General features: G+C 42.5%; 1 protein-coding gene across 1 annotated transcript; it reads left to right on the forward strand.

Annotated features, from left to right (window-relative positions):
• Positions 1–436: 436 nt before the first annotated feature.
• On the forward strand, positions 437–17053 carry TRAP1 (TNF receptor associated protein 1). The gene is made up of 18 exons (XM_075830458.1): positions 437–676; positions 3988–4158; positions 4945–5027; positions 8367–8507; positions 8731–8802; positions 8909–9069; positions 9504–9613; positions 9880–9953; positions 10030–10185; positions 10322–10442; positions 11672–11741; positions 12062–12209; positions 12465–12650; positions 12738–12876; positions 12960–13045; positions 13207–13352; positions 14876–14948; positions 16628–17053. Exons 1-18 carry the CDS (start codon positions 583–585, stop codon positions 16727–16729), a joined length of 2133 nt encoding a protein of 710 aa, XP_075686573.1. The 5' UTR covers positions 437–582; the 3' UTR covers positions 16730–17053.
• Positions 17054–18694: the final 1641 nt, after the last annotated feature.

Below are 18694 nucleotides of genomic sequence, written 5' to 3' on the forward strand. Positions count from 1 at the left end.
GAGAGGACAGCCCCTTTTAAGAGGTAGATTTGCCATTCAGCACTCTAGGAAGGTTGGATGACAATCCCTATGGGGGTTGTAAAAGTGCTCAAATTGATTGTCACGCAACTTTTCTGGATCCACAGAATAGAAATTATATCATTGCATTTTTTGGGGGTTTTTATTTCACATGGACATGTGACCACTAAGTGTGTATAATGGAGATCTATCAAAACTGGTGCAAAGGAAAACGGAAGCAGTTGCCCATGGCAACCAATCAGATTCCGCCTCTCCTTTTTCATAAGCCTTTTTGAAAATGAAAGTAGCGACATTATTGGTTGCCATCTTCAACTACCCCACTTTTCCTTTGCACCAGTTTTTATATATCCCCCCATTCCGTTCGTGTATGAGCTTCCGTGTATATTATCCTGTTTTATATTGGGCGGTGATATATATGGAAGTATCCGTAACAAATCAGTAAAAATCATTCAGCGACACTGACATTCCCCGCTGAGCCAGACCCGCCTAAAACTGACGTCATCAGAGAGCTGGCTCTGGGTCGCACATGGTTGACGTCACTCGTGTGCGCATCCCTGAAGAAACATGGCGGCTTCAGCACTGCTCAGAGGAAACCTAAGCCGGGCGCTAAGATCGTGGAGCCGGTCCGGGGCCGTCGTATCAGGGAGGAGCCTAAGCGGTGAGTCTGACGTCACGCTTAACAGATCTGACGTCATATGTAGCTCCTGTAAGGTTTTTTTTACGCTGTCTGTCATACCCACGTGGTGCCAGTGATCACTGTGTCCTCTAATGTCCTATCCCGTGACCAGTGTGCGCTGCATTACAGGGGGTGTCGCATCCTGTCATAGTCTTCAGCAGAAAACCTCATGTGTTCTATCACCTCCATTACCCGAATAATACTCTGGTAGTGAAAGGGTCAAAATCAATGTCAATAAAGGAAATGAGCGATGTGCAGCACCATGGTATCACGTGACCTGAGCCCAATGATGTTGAATGCCCCAACTTTATTATTCACCTCCGTTCGTCCCTGACAAATGTGTAAATGGTGTCAAAAATGTGTTCAAGTGAGCCTATTATAAATTGAGACTGGTGCCCACCTTGTATTGCCGCGTGCCTACAGAATCTGTGAGAAAAAAATGGTGGCATATTACTACACATGTCATATTACCTAGAAGTGTCTAGGGGAGAATATAGCGCCTTGCGCAGGCACCATACGGCAGCACACGGAGTGCCTACTTGCCCTTACTACAGACCTGTATCTATATAAAACCTATAAGACAGAGAGTTACTCCGTTCACAATCCTGACACTTCTGTAACGTTTGTGTGAGATTTACAGCAAGGCAAGCGTAATCTCGTTTTAAATGACAGTTTACAGCGTAATCTCGCGAGATTACGCTTGCCTTGCTGTAAATCTCCCTCAAACATTACAGAAGTGTCAGGATTGTGAATACACATCACGTCCTGGTTGGTAGTGATCTCTATTTACTGTCGGGACACTTGAGTAACGTTAATGTGTCTGTATGTGGCTGCACATGGTGATCTAGCTAGATCACTATGTGCTGTGTAAATGAATGGGGAGACGTGTATGACGCTGATTGGTCACTGATTGGTCAGCGTCATACACTCCTCCTGTACAACGCCCAGTTGGTCAAAAAGTAAAACACGCCCAGATGGGCATTAAGAAAGTCATTAGCATAAATCTAAAATAGGTTATAACTCCGTCGAAAATGATCGTTTTTCTAAATAGAAAACACTGCTGTCACCTACATTACAGCGCCGATCACATCATGTACAATATAGGCCACTTATAATCTGGTGACAGAGCTTCTGTAAGTCCTGGTCTAAAAGTCAAAAGAACATGGTTTTCATTGCTATCTGTGAAGTGTGACCGCTTTATATCCATGTAGCCTTCGGCTATGTTTCCATGGGAAATATGCTTATTTTTCCAGTTGAAGTCTTTCCCAGTGGTGCTTCAAAATATCGCTTTAAAAATAAACCTCATATTAAACTTGCAAAATTGAAAACCGCGTTGAAATCCAGGCTTTTCCTAGCGCATTTTCAGAGGCTGATTTCTCTTAAAAGGGTTTTTTACAAAATCATAAATAATCACCTATCGACAAGATAGGTGATCGCTAGGGCCCCAACCGATCGTGAGAATGAGGGTCCCGAACCCCCAGTACCTCCTCGACTGCAGTGAGGTGGACATTGAATGTAGCGGGGTCGAGCATGCACGCTGCTGCATTATTCAAAGTCTTTGGGAATGACGGAAACAGCGGAGTACAGCTCTCGGCTGTTTCCTTCATTCTCAAACAGATTGAATGGGGCAGCGGGGCATGCTCGACCAACGCTCCATTCAAGCTCCTCCTCAATGCGAGGGGGGGTCTGGGACCCCCGTTCTTGCAACTGGTTGGGCCCCCTGCGGATAGGTGATCATTTATGATTCTTGTAAAACCCCTTTAAAGTGATCGCCCTCTATAATACGCTGCTGTGACTTTGTAGCGCCGGTTTATGCTGCTCTGTTGTTTTCTCTCTATTACTCTCATGGTAATCTGGAAATGAAATGGTTCTAGTGCATGTGATAGAGGACAAGGAGTCCTTTTCAGGGAGGTATAGGAAGATGACTGCAGACAGTCTGTCCATTTGTCGCGTATGGTATGTGATCTGTAAACATTGCAACACCAGTTGACCCTCGTCAGGACAGGATCGGCAGCGTTACCACATAGTGACTCGCGTGCAGCCTCGTGCTCTGTCACATGACTGTTTTAATCATTATGGATAACTATGCCCTAGGGACGTAACATCCAACTGCATTGGAGGTGCAGTCAAAGGACAATCCACCCCCCCCCCACCCTGGTATTACAGATCATCCCCATTTACTTGAATTTAGACAGTCTGCAATATCAGACACAGCCTATGGACAAGGGTGGCGCTGTTTCTCTTTTTTTTTTTTTTTTTTTATAATTCTGGACAATCACTTTATATGGACAGTGCACCTTGAAACTTGCTGTAATGTCTATAGACGTTCTTAGTTAATTACTGAAAACAACAGGAAAACTGTCCAGCAAAACCACAACTCTCAGCATCCCCTCAGCTGTGAGAGCATGTTGGGAATTGTGGTTTTGGCCACCTTTTGATTTCTCCACCTGTGCCCTAACCTAGATTCGACTTTTGTGAAAGCCCATATTAGAGAGTAACGTCCCTATAGTCTTTGTGTGCTGGTGACACGGAGCACAATGATATTGACTCATGTCGTACAGATAAGACTGGCGCATTGATTTACTATCGCCACGTTATGTATGCAACTCGCTGAATCGTGAATAACTTCACCTTGCAGAGAAAGAATGAGATAAAGTGACATAGGACCAGCTTGTGTATTCAGTAATCTGGTGGAAGATTGTGTCCGTAGAGAACTTTTACTGCCGCCGCGGTACATGGGAACCAAATTACTGTGCGTCATGCATTACAGAATGTGAACTAGCTTTATTAGGCCGGTGCTACATGGCATGATCGGCAAATCGTGGCAAAATTGTGTTAACACGCCACAATTTCAGTGTTCTTAATATAAAATAAAACCGTTTTATTGTGATATTTCTCGGTTATTCTTCCTGGAAATGTACGAATAAATTAACAACTGGATGTTACCGTTTCCCCTTGTCAATATAGTGTTTCCCTACACAGTGTGGCACCGTTTGGACATTGTCAGACTGCGTTGGGACACGACACAATTACAAGGGAAAGGGTAACACCCAGGTATTTTATTCATAAATTTCCAGGAGTAACAGAGGAACGGTACAATGCAGAGTTCTAGAAAAAGATGATCCGGAATTGTTATTTTAAGGGAATACAAGTATTTGCTTAAACGGACATGTCAGAAGAATGGACGGATCCTCTCTAAAGAACGTTTCCAATGAAAAGTAACAGATGATTATGTGTAATATGTAAACGATCAAACAGACGTCTGTGGATACTAAAGGAATCCATTTTCTCAGGTTGCATCTCTAGGTACCAGCCCACTCCCTGGCATTCGGTGCCCACCTCCAGGAAGAGCCTCTCCACCCTGAGTAGCGTATCGTACCGGAAATACACTACACAAGCCGCGGAGAACAAGGAGGAAGAGCCTGTGCTGCACACCATCATCTCCGACACAGAGAGTGTACAGGGTAAGTGATAAGGACTATCATTATATATATATATATATACATACACACATACACACACCGGTACATTGAGCCTATTAGCTGAAGAGACATAGGCTGGCGACCACTGTACTCAGGGCTCTCATTTACAGAAGTTTAACCCTATAAACCCTGCTTTGATTCCCATAGAGAGTAATGAGTCATGCGTGACTTTTCCATAAGACTTTGGGTTCAGTTTCAGCAAACTATAGATACCCCCTGTCCACTGAGTCCCTCTAGATTGTGCCTGTGGACAATAATTACCAATATGTCCCATCTTTAGAAGTACCTAGTATAATACATTAAAAATGGGTTCATCCCATCCCTGCGGCCCTGTCACCAGACGGTAGGTTTTTCGGTGAAGTCTTCCTTAGCGGTGTTCTAAGCAGCAGGTTAATATGCCGGTTTGTAATTCCTTTCATCTGGCATGTGATAGGCCATCGGCATTAATAGTCCCACACCTGATGAAGGCGCCTGATGGGTTACAAGACTGGGCAGAGATAACGAATAGAGATGTAGAAGATGGGCAGGTAGGGGTGTATTTTATTGCATTTTATTTTGCCTTCCTGGTGGTTCACTAAGCTAAAACTTACGTTCTATAAACTTTTTTCCATGACCTTACAATCATGCAGAACATCTCATAATGCAGAACATCTCATAATGCAGAACATCTCATAATGCAGGCTTTACCGGGTCCCCTTAATACTGGATTTAATTAATTTTACTGCACGTTCAAAAAATGGATTCACAGCGGCGGTAAATGTTTTGCAGGTGCTGCCTCCAAGCACGAGTTTCAGGCTGAAACAAAGAAGCTCCTGGACATTGTTGCTCGCTCATTATACTCTGAGAAGGAGGTGCGAGTTTTTGTTATTTTCTTTTTTTGTCAAGCTTTATTGATCTGTTAACAGGTGACGTCAATTGACATTACAGCTTCAAACAAGCAGGAGGGAGTTAAAGAGGCTCTGTCACCAGATTATAAGTGCCCTATCTCCTACATAATCTGATTGGCGCTGTAATGTAGAGAACAGCAGTGGTTTTTATTTTGAAAAATGATCAGCTGACCAATCAGCGTCATACACTTCTCATTGTTCCAGCCCAGCTTCTTTCACTGCACAATCACACTGTAACAATGAGAAGTGTATGACGCTGATTGGTCAGCGTCATACACTCCTCTGTAGAACGCCCAGTTGGTAAAAAGTAAAAACATGTCCAATTGGTCATTAAGAAACTAATTAGCATAAATCTAAAATTGCTCATAACTTGCTAAAAAATTATCGTTTTTCAAAATAAAAACTACTGCTGTTAGCTACATTACAGCGCCGATCAGATTATGTAGGAGATAGGGCACTTATAATCTGGTGACAGCCTCTTTAAGTCTGTAGGAATGGAGGTTTCTAATATTAAAATACTGCCCCCCCATGTACAATAATATAACTACTATAATACTGCTCCTATATGCAAGAATATAACTACTATAATACTGCTCCTATATACAAAAATATAACTACTATAATACTGCCCCCTATATATAAGAATATAACTACTATAATACTGCTCCTATATACAAGAATATAACTACTATAATACTGCTCCTATATACAAGAATATAACTACTATAATACTGCCCCCTATATACAAGAATATAACTACTATAATACTGCTCCTATATGCAAGAATATAACTACTATAATACTGCCCCCTATATACAAGAATATAACTACTATAATACTGCTCCTATATACAAGAATATAACTACTATAATACTGCCCCTATATACAAGAATATAACTATTATAATACTGCCCCTATATACAAGAATATAACTACTATAATACTGCTCCTATATACAAGAATATAACTACTATAATACTGCTCCTATATACAAGAATATAACTACTATAATACTGCCCCCTATATACAAGAATATAACTACTATAATACTGCCCCCTATATACAAGAATATAACTACTATAATACTGCTCCTATATACAAGAATATAACTACTATAATACTGCCTCCTATATACAAGAATATAACTACTATAATACTGCCCCCTATATACAAGAATATAACTACTATAATACTGCCCCCTATAGACAAGAATATAACTACTATAATACTGCTCCTATATACAAGAATAGAACTACTATAATACTGCCTCCTATATACAAGAATAGAACTACTATAATGCCCCTATATACAAGAATATAACTACTATAATACTGCTCCTATATACAAGAATATAACTACTTTAATACTGCCCCTCTATACAAGAATAGAACTACTATAATACTGCCCCTATATACAAGAATATAACTACTATAATACTGCTCCCTATATACAAGAATATAACTACTATAATACTGCTCCTATATACAAGAATATAACTACTATAATACTGCCCCCTATATACAAGAATATAACTACTATAATACTGCTCCTATATACAAGAATATAACTACTATAATACTGCCCCCTATATACAAGAATATAACTACTATAATACTGCCCCCTATATACAAGAATATAACTACTATAATACTGCTCCCTATATACAAGAATATAACTACTATAGCACTGCCCCTATATACAAGAATATAACTACTATAATACTGCCCCCTGTGTACAAGAATATAACTACTATAATACTGCCCCTATATACAAGAATATAACTACTATAGCACTGCCCCTATATACAAGAATATAACTACTATAGCACTGCCCCTATATACAAGAATATAACTACTATAATACTGCCCCTATATACAAGAATATAACTACTATAATACTGCTCCCTATATACAAGAATATAACTACTATAATACTGCCCCCTATATACAAGAATATAACTACTATAATACTGCCCCTATATACAAGAATATAACTACTATAATACTACTCCCTATATACAAGAATAGAACTACTATAATACTGCCCCTATATACAAGAATATAACTACTATAATACTGCCCCCTATATACAAGAATATAAATACTATAATACTGCCCCTATATACAAGAATATAACTACTATAACACTGCCCCTATATACAAGAATATAACTACTATAATATTGCCTCCTATATACAAGAATATAACTACTATAATACTGCCCCCTATATACAAGAATATAACTACTATAATACTGCTCCTATATACAAGAATAGAACTACTATAATACTGCTCCTATATACAAGAATATAACTACTATAATACTGCCCCCTATATACAAGAATATAACTACTATAATACTGCCCCCTATATACAAGAATATAACTACTATAATACTGCTCCTATATACAAGAATATAACTACTATAATACTGCTCCCTATATACAAGAATATAACTACTATAATATTGCCTCCTATATACAAGAATATAACTACTATAATACTGCCCCCTATATACAAGAATATAACTACTATAATATTGCCCCTATATACAAGAATATAACTACTATAATATTGCCTCCTATATACAAGAATATAACTACTATAATATTGCTTCGTATATACAAGAATATAACTACTATAATACTGCCCCCTATATACAAGAATATAACTACTATAATACTGCCCCTATATACAAGAATATAACTACTATAATACTGCCCCCTATATACAAGAATATAACTACTATAATACTGCTCCCTATATACAAGAATATAATTACTATAATTCTGCTCCCTATAGACAAGAATATAACTACTATAATACTGCCCCGTATATACAAGAATATAACTACTATAATACTGCTCCCTATATACAAGAATATAATTACTATAATTCTGCTCCCTATAGACAAGAATATAACTACTATAATACTGCTCCTATATACAAGAATATAACTACTTTAATACTGCTCCTATATACAAGAATATAACTACTATAATACTGCTACTAGTTTAATCTCATATTCACAGTTGGGCTAGTTTCACACGAGCGTAATTACATATTACGACTTCAAATTCCAACCTGTCCGTGGATCTAATCATCCGGACTAACTGCATCATACGAATATAAAATGCACCCGTATTGTGCTTGTGTGAAACTTCCCATAATTGGAAATGTGGCTTATAATGTGTGGGCTTGTCTGTATGATGTTTATTCTACACTGTTTTGGGAGGTTTGAATAATATTGATCCAAAATGTTATTGAATTCTGACATGTCTGGCACCTCATGACCCTTCACCAGGTATTTATCCGAGAACTGATCTCAAATGGAAGTGATGCCCTGGAGAAGCTGCGCCACAAGCTCTTGTCTGAGGGAAGCGTCGTGCCAGAGATGGAGATCCACCTGCATACAGATAGTGAGAAGGGCACGCTCACCATCCAGGTAAGAGGATCAGCCACATTTCTGACCTAATTATAGGGGGGACTCTGGTGAAGACCGGACTTTCCGATTATAATTCATTAGGGCGACGTTCTGACTCCATAATAAAGATGATTTGCAAGCGAAGACTTTTGTAGGCAGGGAATGAATGCGTTTTGGTGGCCATGATGGACCTGCAGAATGGGTGGTCACAAGTCCCCATCTAACTGCGACATTATTTCTCTAGGACACTGGAGTGGGGATGACACAGGAGGAGCTTATCTCCAATCTGGGCACCATCGCACGTTCTGGATCCAAGGTAATCCTACAGAAAAAAAATTTCTTTATTTTTCATGTTTTTTTCACTTTTCATACTTGTAAAGATATTTTTGTGATTTATATTCTGCCGTGTTTTTTTTATGCAGGCTTTTCTTGAAGCTCTGCAGAATCAGGCCGAAAGCTCTGGGAAGATTATCGGCCAGTTTGGTGTTGGCTTCTACTCCGCATTCATGGTCGCTGACAAAGTTGTCGTTTACTCTCAGGCTTCAGAGCCGGGTAGCCCTGGGTATTGCTGGACGTCTGATGGGTAAGTACAAGAAGATCCGGAGATCATCAACATAACACCAGATCTAGAACTTCATGTTGATGAGTATCCTTATTTATTACCTTTTGCCTATATACAGTCATGAGAAATAAAAAGTACACAATTCTATAGTTTATCAGGGCCTAAATGACAATTGTGTGCTCCTCACCAACAAACTATTGAAGGAGGGTGTACTTTCTTTTTCCCCATGGCTGTAGCACCAGCATATTTCATAGTGTACAGATTGGAATGGCTCCGTATACTGGAGGAAAGCCATGAAGGCGTGGTACATATAAACATCATGCAGATGTCCCCCCTGGTTATAGTCAAACATAGGAACGTAATGCTGTAGGTCACCACTGCCAACCACTAAGCCACTGGCTTTGTATTCACATTCATCTTCTCTCCTTTAACTGGGCATCCATTTTTTGCCTTAGATCTGGTGTCTTTGAGCTGGCAGAGGCCAGTGGTGTACGGCCGGGGACTAAGGTCGTCATTCATCTTAAAGAAGACTGTAAGGAGTTTGCCAGCGAGGACAGAGTAAGAGGTGAGTGACGACCCTACACTGGTTGATCCCGACCATAGGTGGCTGTAGCAGTAGCCCTTAATTTTGGCTAGTAGGGTCATTGAGAGTGGAGCTCTTTGCAGCAGATGACGGTACCAGTAACGACAGTGGTCATGTTGCCCTCATGTCTAATAATCACCCACTTTGAGACCATTACCATAAGATGGATTTATTTTGGAGACCTACTACTGTGATCTGAGCAGATCTGCCGCCATCATCTACTTTAATACATTTATTTGATGTTTCAGAGGTGGTGACGAAGTACAGCAACTTCGTCAGCTTCCCTTTGTACCTCAACGGCAAGAGGACTAACACTCTTCAGGTAGGAGTTTAATTCCCCGTTCCCTATTTTCTAAAAGTTCCCCTTCTCTTGACTTTCTACACGGGTTTCTCTTCAGGCTCTCTGGATGATGGATCCCAAAGAGATTGGAGAATGGCAGCACGAGGAGTTCTACCGATTTATTGCCCAAGCATATGATAAACCTCGCTACATGCTTCACTACAAGGCAGACGCGCCTCTGAATATAAGGAGCATCTTCTACGTCCCTGAGATGGTAAGAGACGGCAGATTCATTGCGGTATTTAAATGAGTCATTCTTTCTTGAATTGGATATTTCCAAATTGACCTACGTGTGTGATTCTTGTTGTCATTCCCGCTCACTCTTGGGTGCAATGCCTCCTTTTATGCAGAAACCCTCCATGTTTGATGTAAGCCGGGAGCTGGGGTCCAGTGTGGCACTTTACAGCCGTAAAGTCCTTATCCAGACCAAAGCCGCGGATATCCTGCCCAAGTGGTTGCGCTTTCTACGAGGTGAGCAATTTACACATGGAATCCCCCGCAGGTGTCTAGCATATGGCTGACCTGGCAACATGGTGGGCTCGCTCGTCAGTTCAGTATCTTTATTTAGATGGCTGTAATGTGGCGGCATCTTCGTGTCCGTATTAAGGCTGCAAGTCCTGGCCTGACCACGGGTCTAGTAACCCAACTAACAGCATCATAAGTCCCTATGATTCTTTTTGTCCGGGTCATTACGTCCACATCCGTGCCGGGACGTGCAGCTGCGTTACAGTCGTCTGCATGAGGACAAGTAACTGATTTTATTTCTCTATCAACTGGACACGGCTTCTGGTCGTGTTGCCAAAGAGGCAACATTGCAGCACAAAGTTGCCAATCTAGCCCTAACCCAGTGCTACATCTTAGGAGGGAAGAGCTTGTATAAAAACACTAAGGCTGGCCATACACAATATATAGCGTTTGGCCGACATCTATTCCTCCCAATCCTGCCCCCCCAATACACATGAACGCTTGGCCCAGCAGGCATGTATTCCACATGGGGAGATAAGCCGCTGCCATACACCTTTGGGAGTGGTTTATCTCCCTTGAGTTGAAATCGGACTGCCTGATCCTTCTCTTCTCCCCCAACATCTGCGGTCAGAGGAGAGTAGGGGAGACCCCCATACACGTTAGATGGTTGTCCGATCCTGTTGAAATTGGCAGGTTCGGCCGACATTGATCTAATGGGCATGGGCGCTATAACCCTAGCATACCAGCTCATCATGTACATACTGCCTTGTGAAATATTTTGAGGTGATAAGCTACAGATTATAGAGAAATTAATTTCTACTTATCAAAAGAAGTATTTGGCACACAAATTCGTGATTTTTGCAAATCTTTACATTTTTATTTTATCATTAGTTGAGGTTTAGTGCGACGTTTCGGTCGAAATTTAGACCTTCATCTGGCACTTATTCCTCCTGGTGTCTGGAGTATCCAGTCGTTGGTGCTGCTTGTGTTACTCCAGACACCAGGAGGAATAAGTGCCTGATGAAGGTCTAAATTTCGACTGAAACGTCGCACTAAACCTCTGGCATCAAGTAATGATAAAATAAAAATTTAAAGATTTGCAAAAATCACGAATTTGTGTGCCGAATACTTCTTTTGCTACGTAATTGGGTTGGGACCCTATTCGTGCACCTACCCAGGTCTTGTGCGCTCTGAACTACCACTTACTTAATTTCTACTTATGTTCTACTCTGCAGGGGTGGTGGACAGTGAGGACATTCCCTTGAATCTCAGCCGAGAACTGCTGCAGGAAAGTGCTCTGATCAGGTGAGGAGGGGATATAGTATAAAGTAATCATCACTTCTGAAGAGGGTATGGATTGTGACTGGCATTGTCCAACACTCGAGGGGCTACAGGAACATTTGAGGAAATTTTCATTGGGTTAGCGGCCTCTCCTGGAAATAACTTGGTTTATTTGTGCCAAGTATTTCCAAATGCATAGGTGATCACTATTAGGCAGGTCTTTGTAACATTGTCACAATATAGGATGATGATGTAACTCCTGGGAAGGTTAAAGACTCTACTCAAAGGGCATTGGATTAATAATTGGATGGAGTCTTGAATATTTTATTATTTTCGATGAACAGGAAACTACGGGATGTGCTGCAAAGACGACTCATCAAATTCTTCATTGATCAAAGCAAAAAGGATCCTGAGAAATACAAAAAATTCTTCGAGGACTACGGGCTTTTTATCCGAGAAGGGATTGTGACCACCCAAGATCAGGAAGTCAAGGTACGGGAGCATGTAAACGTTCATTCATTCATCGCTATACAGGGGGTGGGGGGGGGGGGCTGCTCTGGAAACGGTTGACATCCATGGTGTCCAGTGTTGGCGGTGCATGACTGACGTCCTCCAGTGATATGAGCGGGACACATCTGCTGTATATGGGATTGTGGTTGGTTTTGGTCCCATAAGTAGACAGTCCCTTTAAACATGATCAGGGTGTATAGGTATTATGACTTTTGCCTCATGATTGGTTTTTTTCAGGAGGACATTGGAAAACTGCTGCGGTTTGAGTCTTCAGCCCTGCCAGCGGGAGAACAGACCAGCATTGCAGAATACTCCACTCGCATGCAAGCCGGCTCCCGCAACGTCTACTACTTGTGTGCACCCAACCGGCACCTTGCAGAACACAGCCCATACTATGAAGCCATGAAACAGAAGCAAACAGAGGTGCTCCTCATGCTCTCCCCATTATGTGTCCTTTTTCTACGCCCCCCCTTTGCTTGCACTAAATAAGAGTCTTCCTCGTCCCTCCAGGTTCTCTTCTGCTATGAACAGTTTGATGAACTCACTTTGCTGCACCTGCGGGAGTTTGATAAGAAGAAGCTCATCTCCGTGGAGACAGATATTGTGGTAGATCATTACAAGGAGGACAAATTTGAGGACAGTCGTCCAGGTATCCACCAGTTCATCTTGTCTTAGTTGTTTGGATAAGGAGATGACTTTGGACACTTATACCTTGTCCCACTTGTCCTTCAGCCACTGATAGATTGACCGGGAAGGAGTCAGAAGATCTAATGGCCTGGATGAGGAATGGCTTGGGGACTCGAGTGACCAATATCAAGGTAAATTCAGACACCGGGTCCCGCATATCGCCGGGATATATATTTAGTGTCTGGACCAGAGTATCTGCCTGTAGATGAATGATGATGACGTGGTATGGGGCTGTATAGTCTGATCATACCCTCTATCTCTATTTGAAGCTACTGTTGTCTTCTTTATGTAGGTGACACCACGTCTTGACACCCACCCGGCCATGATAACTGTGTTGGAGATGGGGGCAGCCAGGCATTTTCTGCGCACACAGCAGCTTGCTAAAACGAATGAGGAGCGAGCACAACTCTTGCAGCCCACCCTGGAGATCAACACTGGGTTAGTATCCTCCGTAATAAATCCCATTGGGCAAATGCTCACCAATCCGGCATGTCGTTGGACCTTAGATACACTGCGGGCAAGGTCTCTCCGATTTTGCTGCTGTTGATTGGGTCATGGTGATGTTGGTTTGGTGACCCTCTTGCTTTTGGATTTGTTCCCACCGTGCTGCTTTGCCTGCTTATGACTTTAGCTGTGGCATTGATATAGTAATGTTTATGGCAAAACCTCTGAGTAGCTTTAACTTTTATTGCTTTTTTAGCCTTCTAAATGGTGGCATCCTATTGAAATGTTTCCCAACTGGGGTCTCCTAGTATCCTAGTGTTCCTTTTAAAATCCGGTCGTAGGTTCCCTAGAACACAGTATCAAGACCTGTGACTTTTATAGTAGAGATATCAAACTGATTTCAGCCCACTTAAATAAGTTATACAAGATTAGCAAAACATGGCTGCTTTCTTCCAAAAACAGTGCCACACCTGTCCGCAGGTTGTGTCTGGTATTGCAACTCAACCCAATGCACTTTAATAGAGCTGAGTTGCAATGCCACACACAGCCTGTGGACAGGTGTGGCACTGCTTTTGGAAGAAAACCGCCATGTTCTTATAATCCTGCACAACCCCATTAAAGATTCTTGGTAAAACAGCTAAGGCCAGAATATAGTGCTAGGCAAGATTTATAAAATGCTTTACTCTCCTACATCATGCTTCTTGGAGGTAGGGGTTCCCTGGGAATGGAAAAATAGTTCAGGGGTTCACCGATCGTAATAAAGTTGGGAATCACTGGTCTAATGTATAGAGGGTTTAGACCTACATGGTGGTTCAATGGTAACTAAACTTTTATAAAACTTTTGACTTGTCATAGTGACATGTCAGAAGTTTTGACTGGTTGAGGTCCGAGCACTGAGACCCCCCAGCGATCGCTAAAATAAAGCGGCAGAAGCGCTCGTGTGAGCACTGTCCTCCTTCGTTTCTGATCTGCTTTCCTTGTAAAGCCGAGCAAGTGGTGTATGGACTCAATAGAAAGTCTCTGAGTCCGTACACCACTTAGATGAAAGCCGATCAGAAACGAAGAAGCACATCGCTTACCCTGCCGCTTCATTTTAGTGATCGGTGGGGTCAGTTCTCGGACCCCCACCGATCAAAACATCTGACATGTCACTAATACGGTTGTATAACTAAACTTTGTGTCCATCTAGACCTCTGGTCTCTTCGCTCATCCTCTATTACTGCGCCCCCTGGTGGTAGAATATGTTCTTTTAAACAGGCTCATTATAACCATTCTGTATACGAGAAATAATGGACGTCACGTGTTTGGAAGGATACAAAGTAATTCATTGGCAGGCAATGCACTAAAAATAGTCTGTATATGAGGAATATCAGTCACCTGCGTAACACCGCACAATCTAGATTTATAGCGGCACAATCTTTTATGAGATCTGGATACAACTGAAATAAGTCATGTTGATGCCTAACTTTTTCCGTGACCCCTTGATCTGACCGAATCTTCTGTGATTTACCTTTCAGACATCCTCTCATTAAGAAGCTTGGACAGTTGAAGGACACCGACCAGGATCTGGCCAAATTACTTCTAGATCAGGTAACTCCTCAACCAAAAACTACAACCCTACCATACAGACTATGGATTCTCTGAACTTTCTATCAATTCTAAATCCTTGCACATATACATTAGTGCATTGCAGAAGTAACAACTCCCTAATATAATGTTCTCACATTGCTCCAATGTTATTATTAACCTCCTAGATGCTGTCAGCAGAGTAAAGGGTTCGTTTACGGCACCCTGTATTCTGCCAATCCAATGCTATTTCTGCCTGTAGCAGTGCCCATTGGCAAATCTTGGCTGCCTGTTGTAGTATTGGATTGACTGGTGAAAAAGCCGGTAGGGCTGGGCGATTAATCAAATGAATTTTGATGAATTCGTCCTCAAGGACTCTCATGATTCTGTTTTTTAACAGTATCGTTAAATCTATTCTTTAGCGGCGCCGTCACGCCGTGCTGCAGAAGGAAGCTCCGCCCCCTCGTCACTGCCTGGGTCCGCCCTGTTCTGTCCCTGCTTCCCCATGGAACTGCTTTTTTGTACAGAACAAAATGATACAGCACGGAACAGCAGTACCGCGGGGAAGCAGGGACTCCTCGTATATAGCGATACCACCCCACTGTATATAACACCGCCCTCGCAGTTCGCTGGGTGCTGGGCCGCCCGCCTGGTCTAATAGTACGGGCGTAATCAATGGGCTGTATTCCAGTGTGGGGCACTACATTAACCATGTGACTGGCGCACATGTAAAACCTTTATCTGTCACCCCCTCATGGATGAGATGTGTTGGTGTCTGTTCATTAGTATATATTGCACCTCCGTCTATGTAGTAAAAAAATTGTTGAAAAAAAAAATCTAGATTTTATTTTTTAGCAAAACCGTCCAGCCTGTATTTCTATAACGGAGGAGCGTATAAGGATATGTTAAAATTTGAGTGATCCTAATAGTAGTAGTTTAGGAAGTTGCTAGTTGTGTAGTTCCCTATAATCTTAAAAGTGACTCCAACCCTGAGCTTTTTTTTTTAAAGCGACCCTTCAGTCCAAAAACAAAAAAATTGAGTATTTATTGGAAATGTATTGTCAGCTTATCGGCTTCCCCGCTGCTAAATGATCTGGCCTGCGTTCCGGTCCTCCGTTTTCTGCTCTCCAAGATGGCCGTTGCAGTCTCTTCCTGTGTCGGCGCTGCCGGTCCAGCAGCTCCAGCGTAATCAGCGCTGGTCCGTCGGAATGGGCGGGGGGGGGGCGTATCTCAGACTTCCAAAGAAGCTCTCCATAGCAAGGTCTGAGACTGCGGCTGCCATTTTGGAGAGCGGAAAAAGTGGGACTGGAACACCGGAAGCAGCACTATACATTTCTAATAGTAAATTATATATTTTTTGGACTGGAGGGTCGCTTTATCTTGCTCCACACTGATGATCTGCAGGGGTGTAGCTACAGCGGGTGCAGAGGTAGAAGTCGCACCCGGGCCCTGGTGCTTGAAGGGCCCAAAGGCCACTGTGCCACGTATGAAGACACCAGTATTATAAATGGCACATAGTAGGCGAGGGGCCCTGTTCTAGATTATGCCATGGGGCCCAGGAGCTTCAAGTTACGCCTCGTATGATACGTAAAATCTGATTCGCTGCTTGCATTGATTTGGGTGTAATATATTCGTCACATACATGAAGGTTGGTCTTTGCAGAATTAGAATTTGTCCTAATGTATTCATCTCATTCGATACAGATCTATGAGAACGCAATGATCGCAGCCGGGCTTAACGATGACCCCCGACCCATGGTATCGCGTCTCACTGAGTTGTTAACTAAAGCTCTGGAGAAGCACTGATCACGTCCATTCTTTCTGCATCATCGTCCTCCTACAACGTCCGCTCCAGGGACGGGTGGGACTCCACCCCGGGTGCCAGAAAGCGTTTTAGGAATCTAGACGTGCAGTGTCCGTCTGTCACGGCCACCATGTTTCCTATGGAAAGAGACTGAAAAGATACAGTCTGGATGTATCTATTTATGGGACAGGCACTGCATATCGGACCAAGCGTTCCCCAGAATATACAGGGTACGGCCATAGAGTCCTCAGTAGTTCATCCGAACCATTGTTGTAATTGTTACTTATAACTGAAGAAATATTAAAGGTGTTACAAATGTATAGAAAGACTTATTTATTATCTTGGTTTATTTTATTTCTGTATTCTTATACACTTAACAGCGGCGTCGGGCTCTTGTTCGTTACCATATGATGAAGCAATACCATAGGAGTGGAGAGACAACTGGCATTGGTACGCCAAAAGAGGCAATCCACTGTTAGAACAACATTACTTCTGTCTTCTAAAAACAGCGCCTCACCTGTCCACAGGTTGTGTGAGGTATTGTAGATCACCCCCATTCACATCAATGAATCTGAGCTGCGATACCAGACTCCACTCATGGACAGGTTATTAATCCTGGACAAACCCTTTAAAGGTTTTATGTGGGGACAAAAATTATCCATGTAGTCCCTGCAGTATGTGAGCACACTCGCTAATATACGTTCCGGTCCTCTGATTCTGAGATTTTCATCGATCTTTATAGCGCTCCCGGGGGACCGGAGGTCTAGTTGCACTTACTGTACTACGGCTACTGCTTTAAACATGGAGTGCAGCGGGGCCGGTCACATGATGAAGAGTCGTATCGTCATCAAAGCAGACTGTGCAATTAGACATCCAGTCCCCCGGGAGCGCTATGAAAATCTTGTAATCAGCGCGACAGGGGACCAGAGTGTATATTAGGCCTTTTGCACACGACTGTAAGGGATTTTGCTGTCCACAAGTACGGATACGACGGTTACGGATACACACCCGTAGCCGTTCGCAATTGCGGAAGCGCCCATAGGCGAGTACATGCCGTAATTGCAGACAAGAATAGGACATGTTCTATAAGTTGCGGATCATTTCTACAGCACGGACACACATCCGTAAATATACTGAAATGTGTTCGTGGTCTATAGAAATGAATGGGTCCGCAATTCTGTAATTATGGATGACCACTACGGTTGTGTGCGTGAGGCCTTAGCGACACTGCTAATCATTTTTGGTTCTGCCAAAACCCCTTTTAATGAGGCTCAATACCACCAATTACAGCTGAATGGGGCTCTTGATATAAAAACAATGGGGGACCTCGGTATGGCCATAAGGGGAATGACATGCAAACTAATTGACCAAAGTTATGCGCCTATACTACGAAGGCTTAACCGATATTAACCCTGAATTGCGCAACATGTACGAGTCAATTTCTCCCCGAATTCCAACCTTATTTTGTTATCCAAAACCGCCATGAAGAAGTTGCCTCTCATGGATCTGGAGAAAGAGGCCAAAAAACAAAATCTGATTTTGGCTGTAAAGTAACATATTATTTTCGGTATTCGGCACCAAAGTCTTTTCGTACATTTGAAAAAAATTTTTTTTCGGATTGGCTGAATTAAAAAAATAATAATCATTAAATGCATAACTCTAGTTCTCCCAGTGCAGCTAGGTGGCTCCTAAGGTAAGAGTGTGATTGTTGGTATTATGGTGGCACACTTGGCGAGCGCTACATTTGCCTGTCTTCGTCGGCTCGAAAGACCGTGAACTGAGCGGCAGCGCGCACGTGCGACCACTGCTGCATTTAAAATCCTCCTGACTACGATCGTGCAGTGAGGAGGAACGGAACTCGGGACCCCCGTTCTAGTGATCGCTGGGGGTCCAAGTGGTGGGGCCCTCAACAATCATACATTTATTACCTATCATGTCAGGAGTTTTGATCGGCGGGGGTGTGGGTG

Source organism: Rhinoderma darwinii, chromosome 6, assembly GCF_050947455.1.
Source record: "Rhinoderma darwinii isolate aRhiDar2 chromosome 6, aRhiDar2.hap1, whole genome shotgun sequence".
Classification (NCBI taxonomy): Eukaryota; Metazoa; Chordata; class Amphibia; order Anura; family Rhinodermatidae; genus Rhinoderma; species Rhinoderma darwinii.

What these genes read in the sequence shown, in the direction of transcription:
- TRAP1 (XM_075830458.1), top strand. Translation starts at nt 583, where the DNA reads ATGGCGGCTTCAGCACTGCTCAGAGGAAACCTAAGCCGGGCGCTAAGA. An exon ending in TATTGCTGGACGTCTGATGG is followed by an intron (nt 9,070 to 9,503) that starts GTAAGTACAAGA and finishes TTTTTGCCTTAG; the next exon opens with ATCTGGTGTCTTTGAGCTGG. An exon ending in CCAAATTACTTCTAGATCAG is followed by an intron (nt 14,949 to 16,627) that starts GTAACTCCTCAA and finishes CATTCGATACAG; the next exon opens with ATCTATGAGAACGCAATGAT.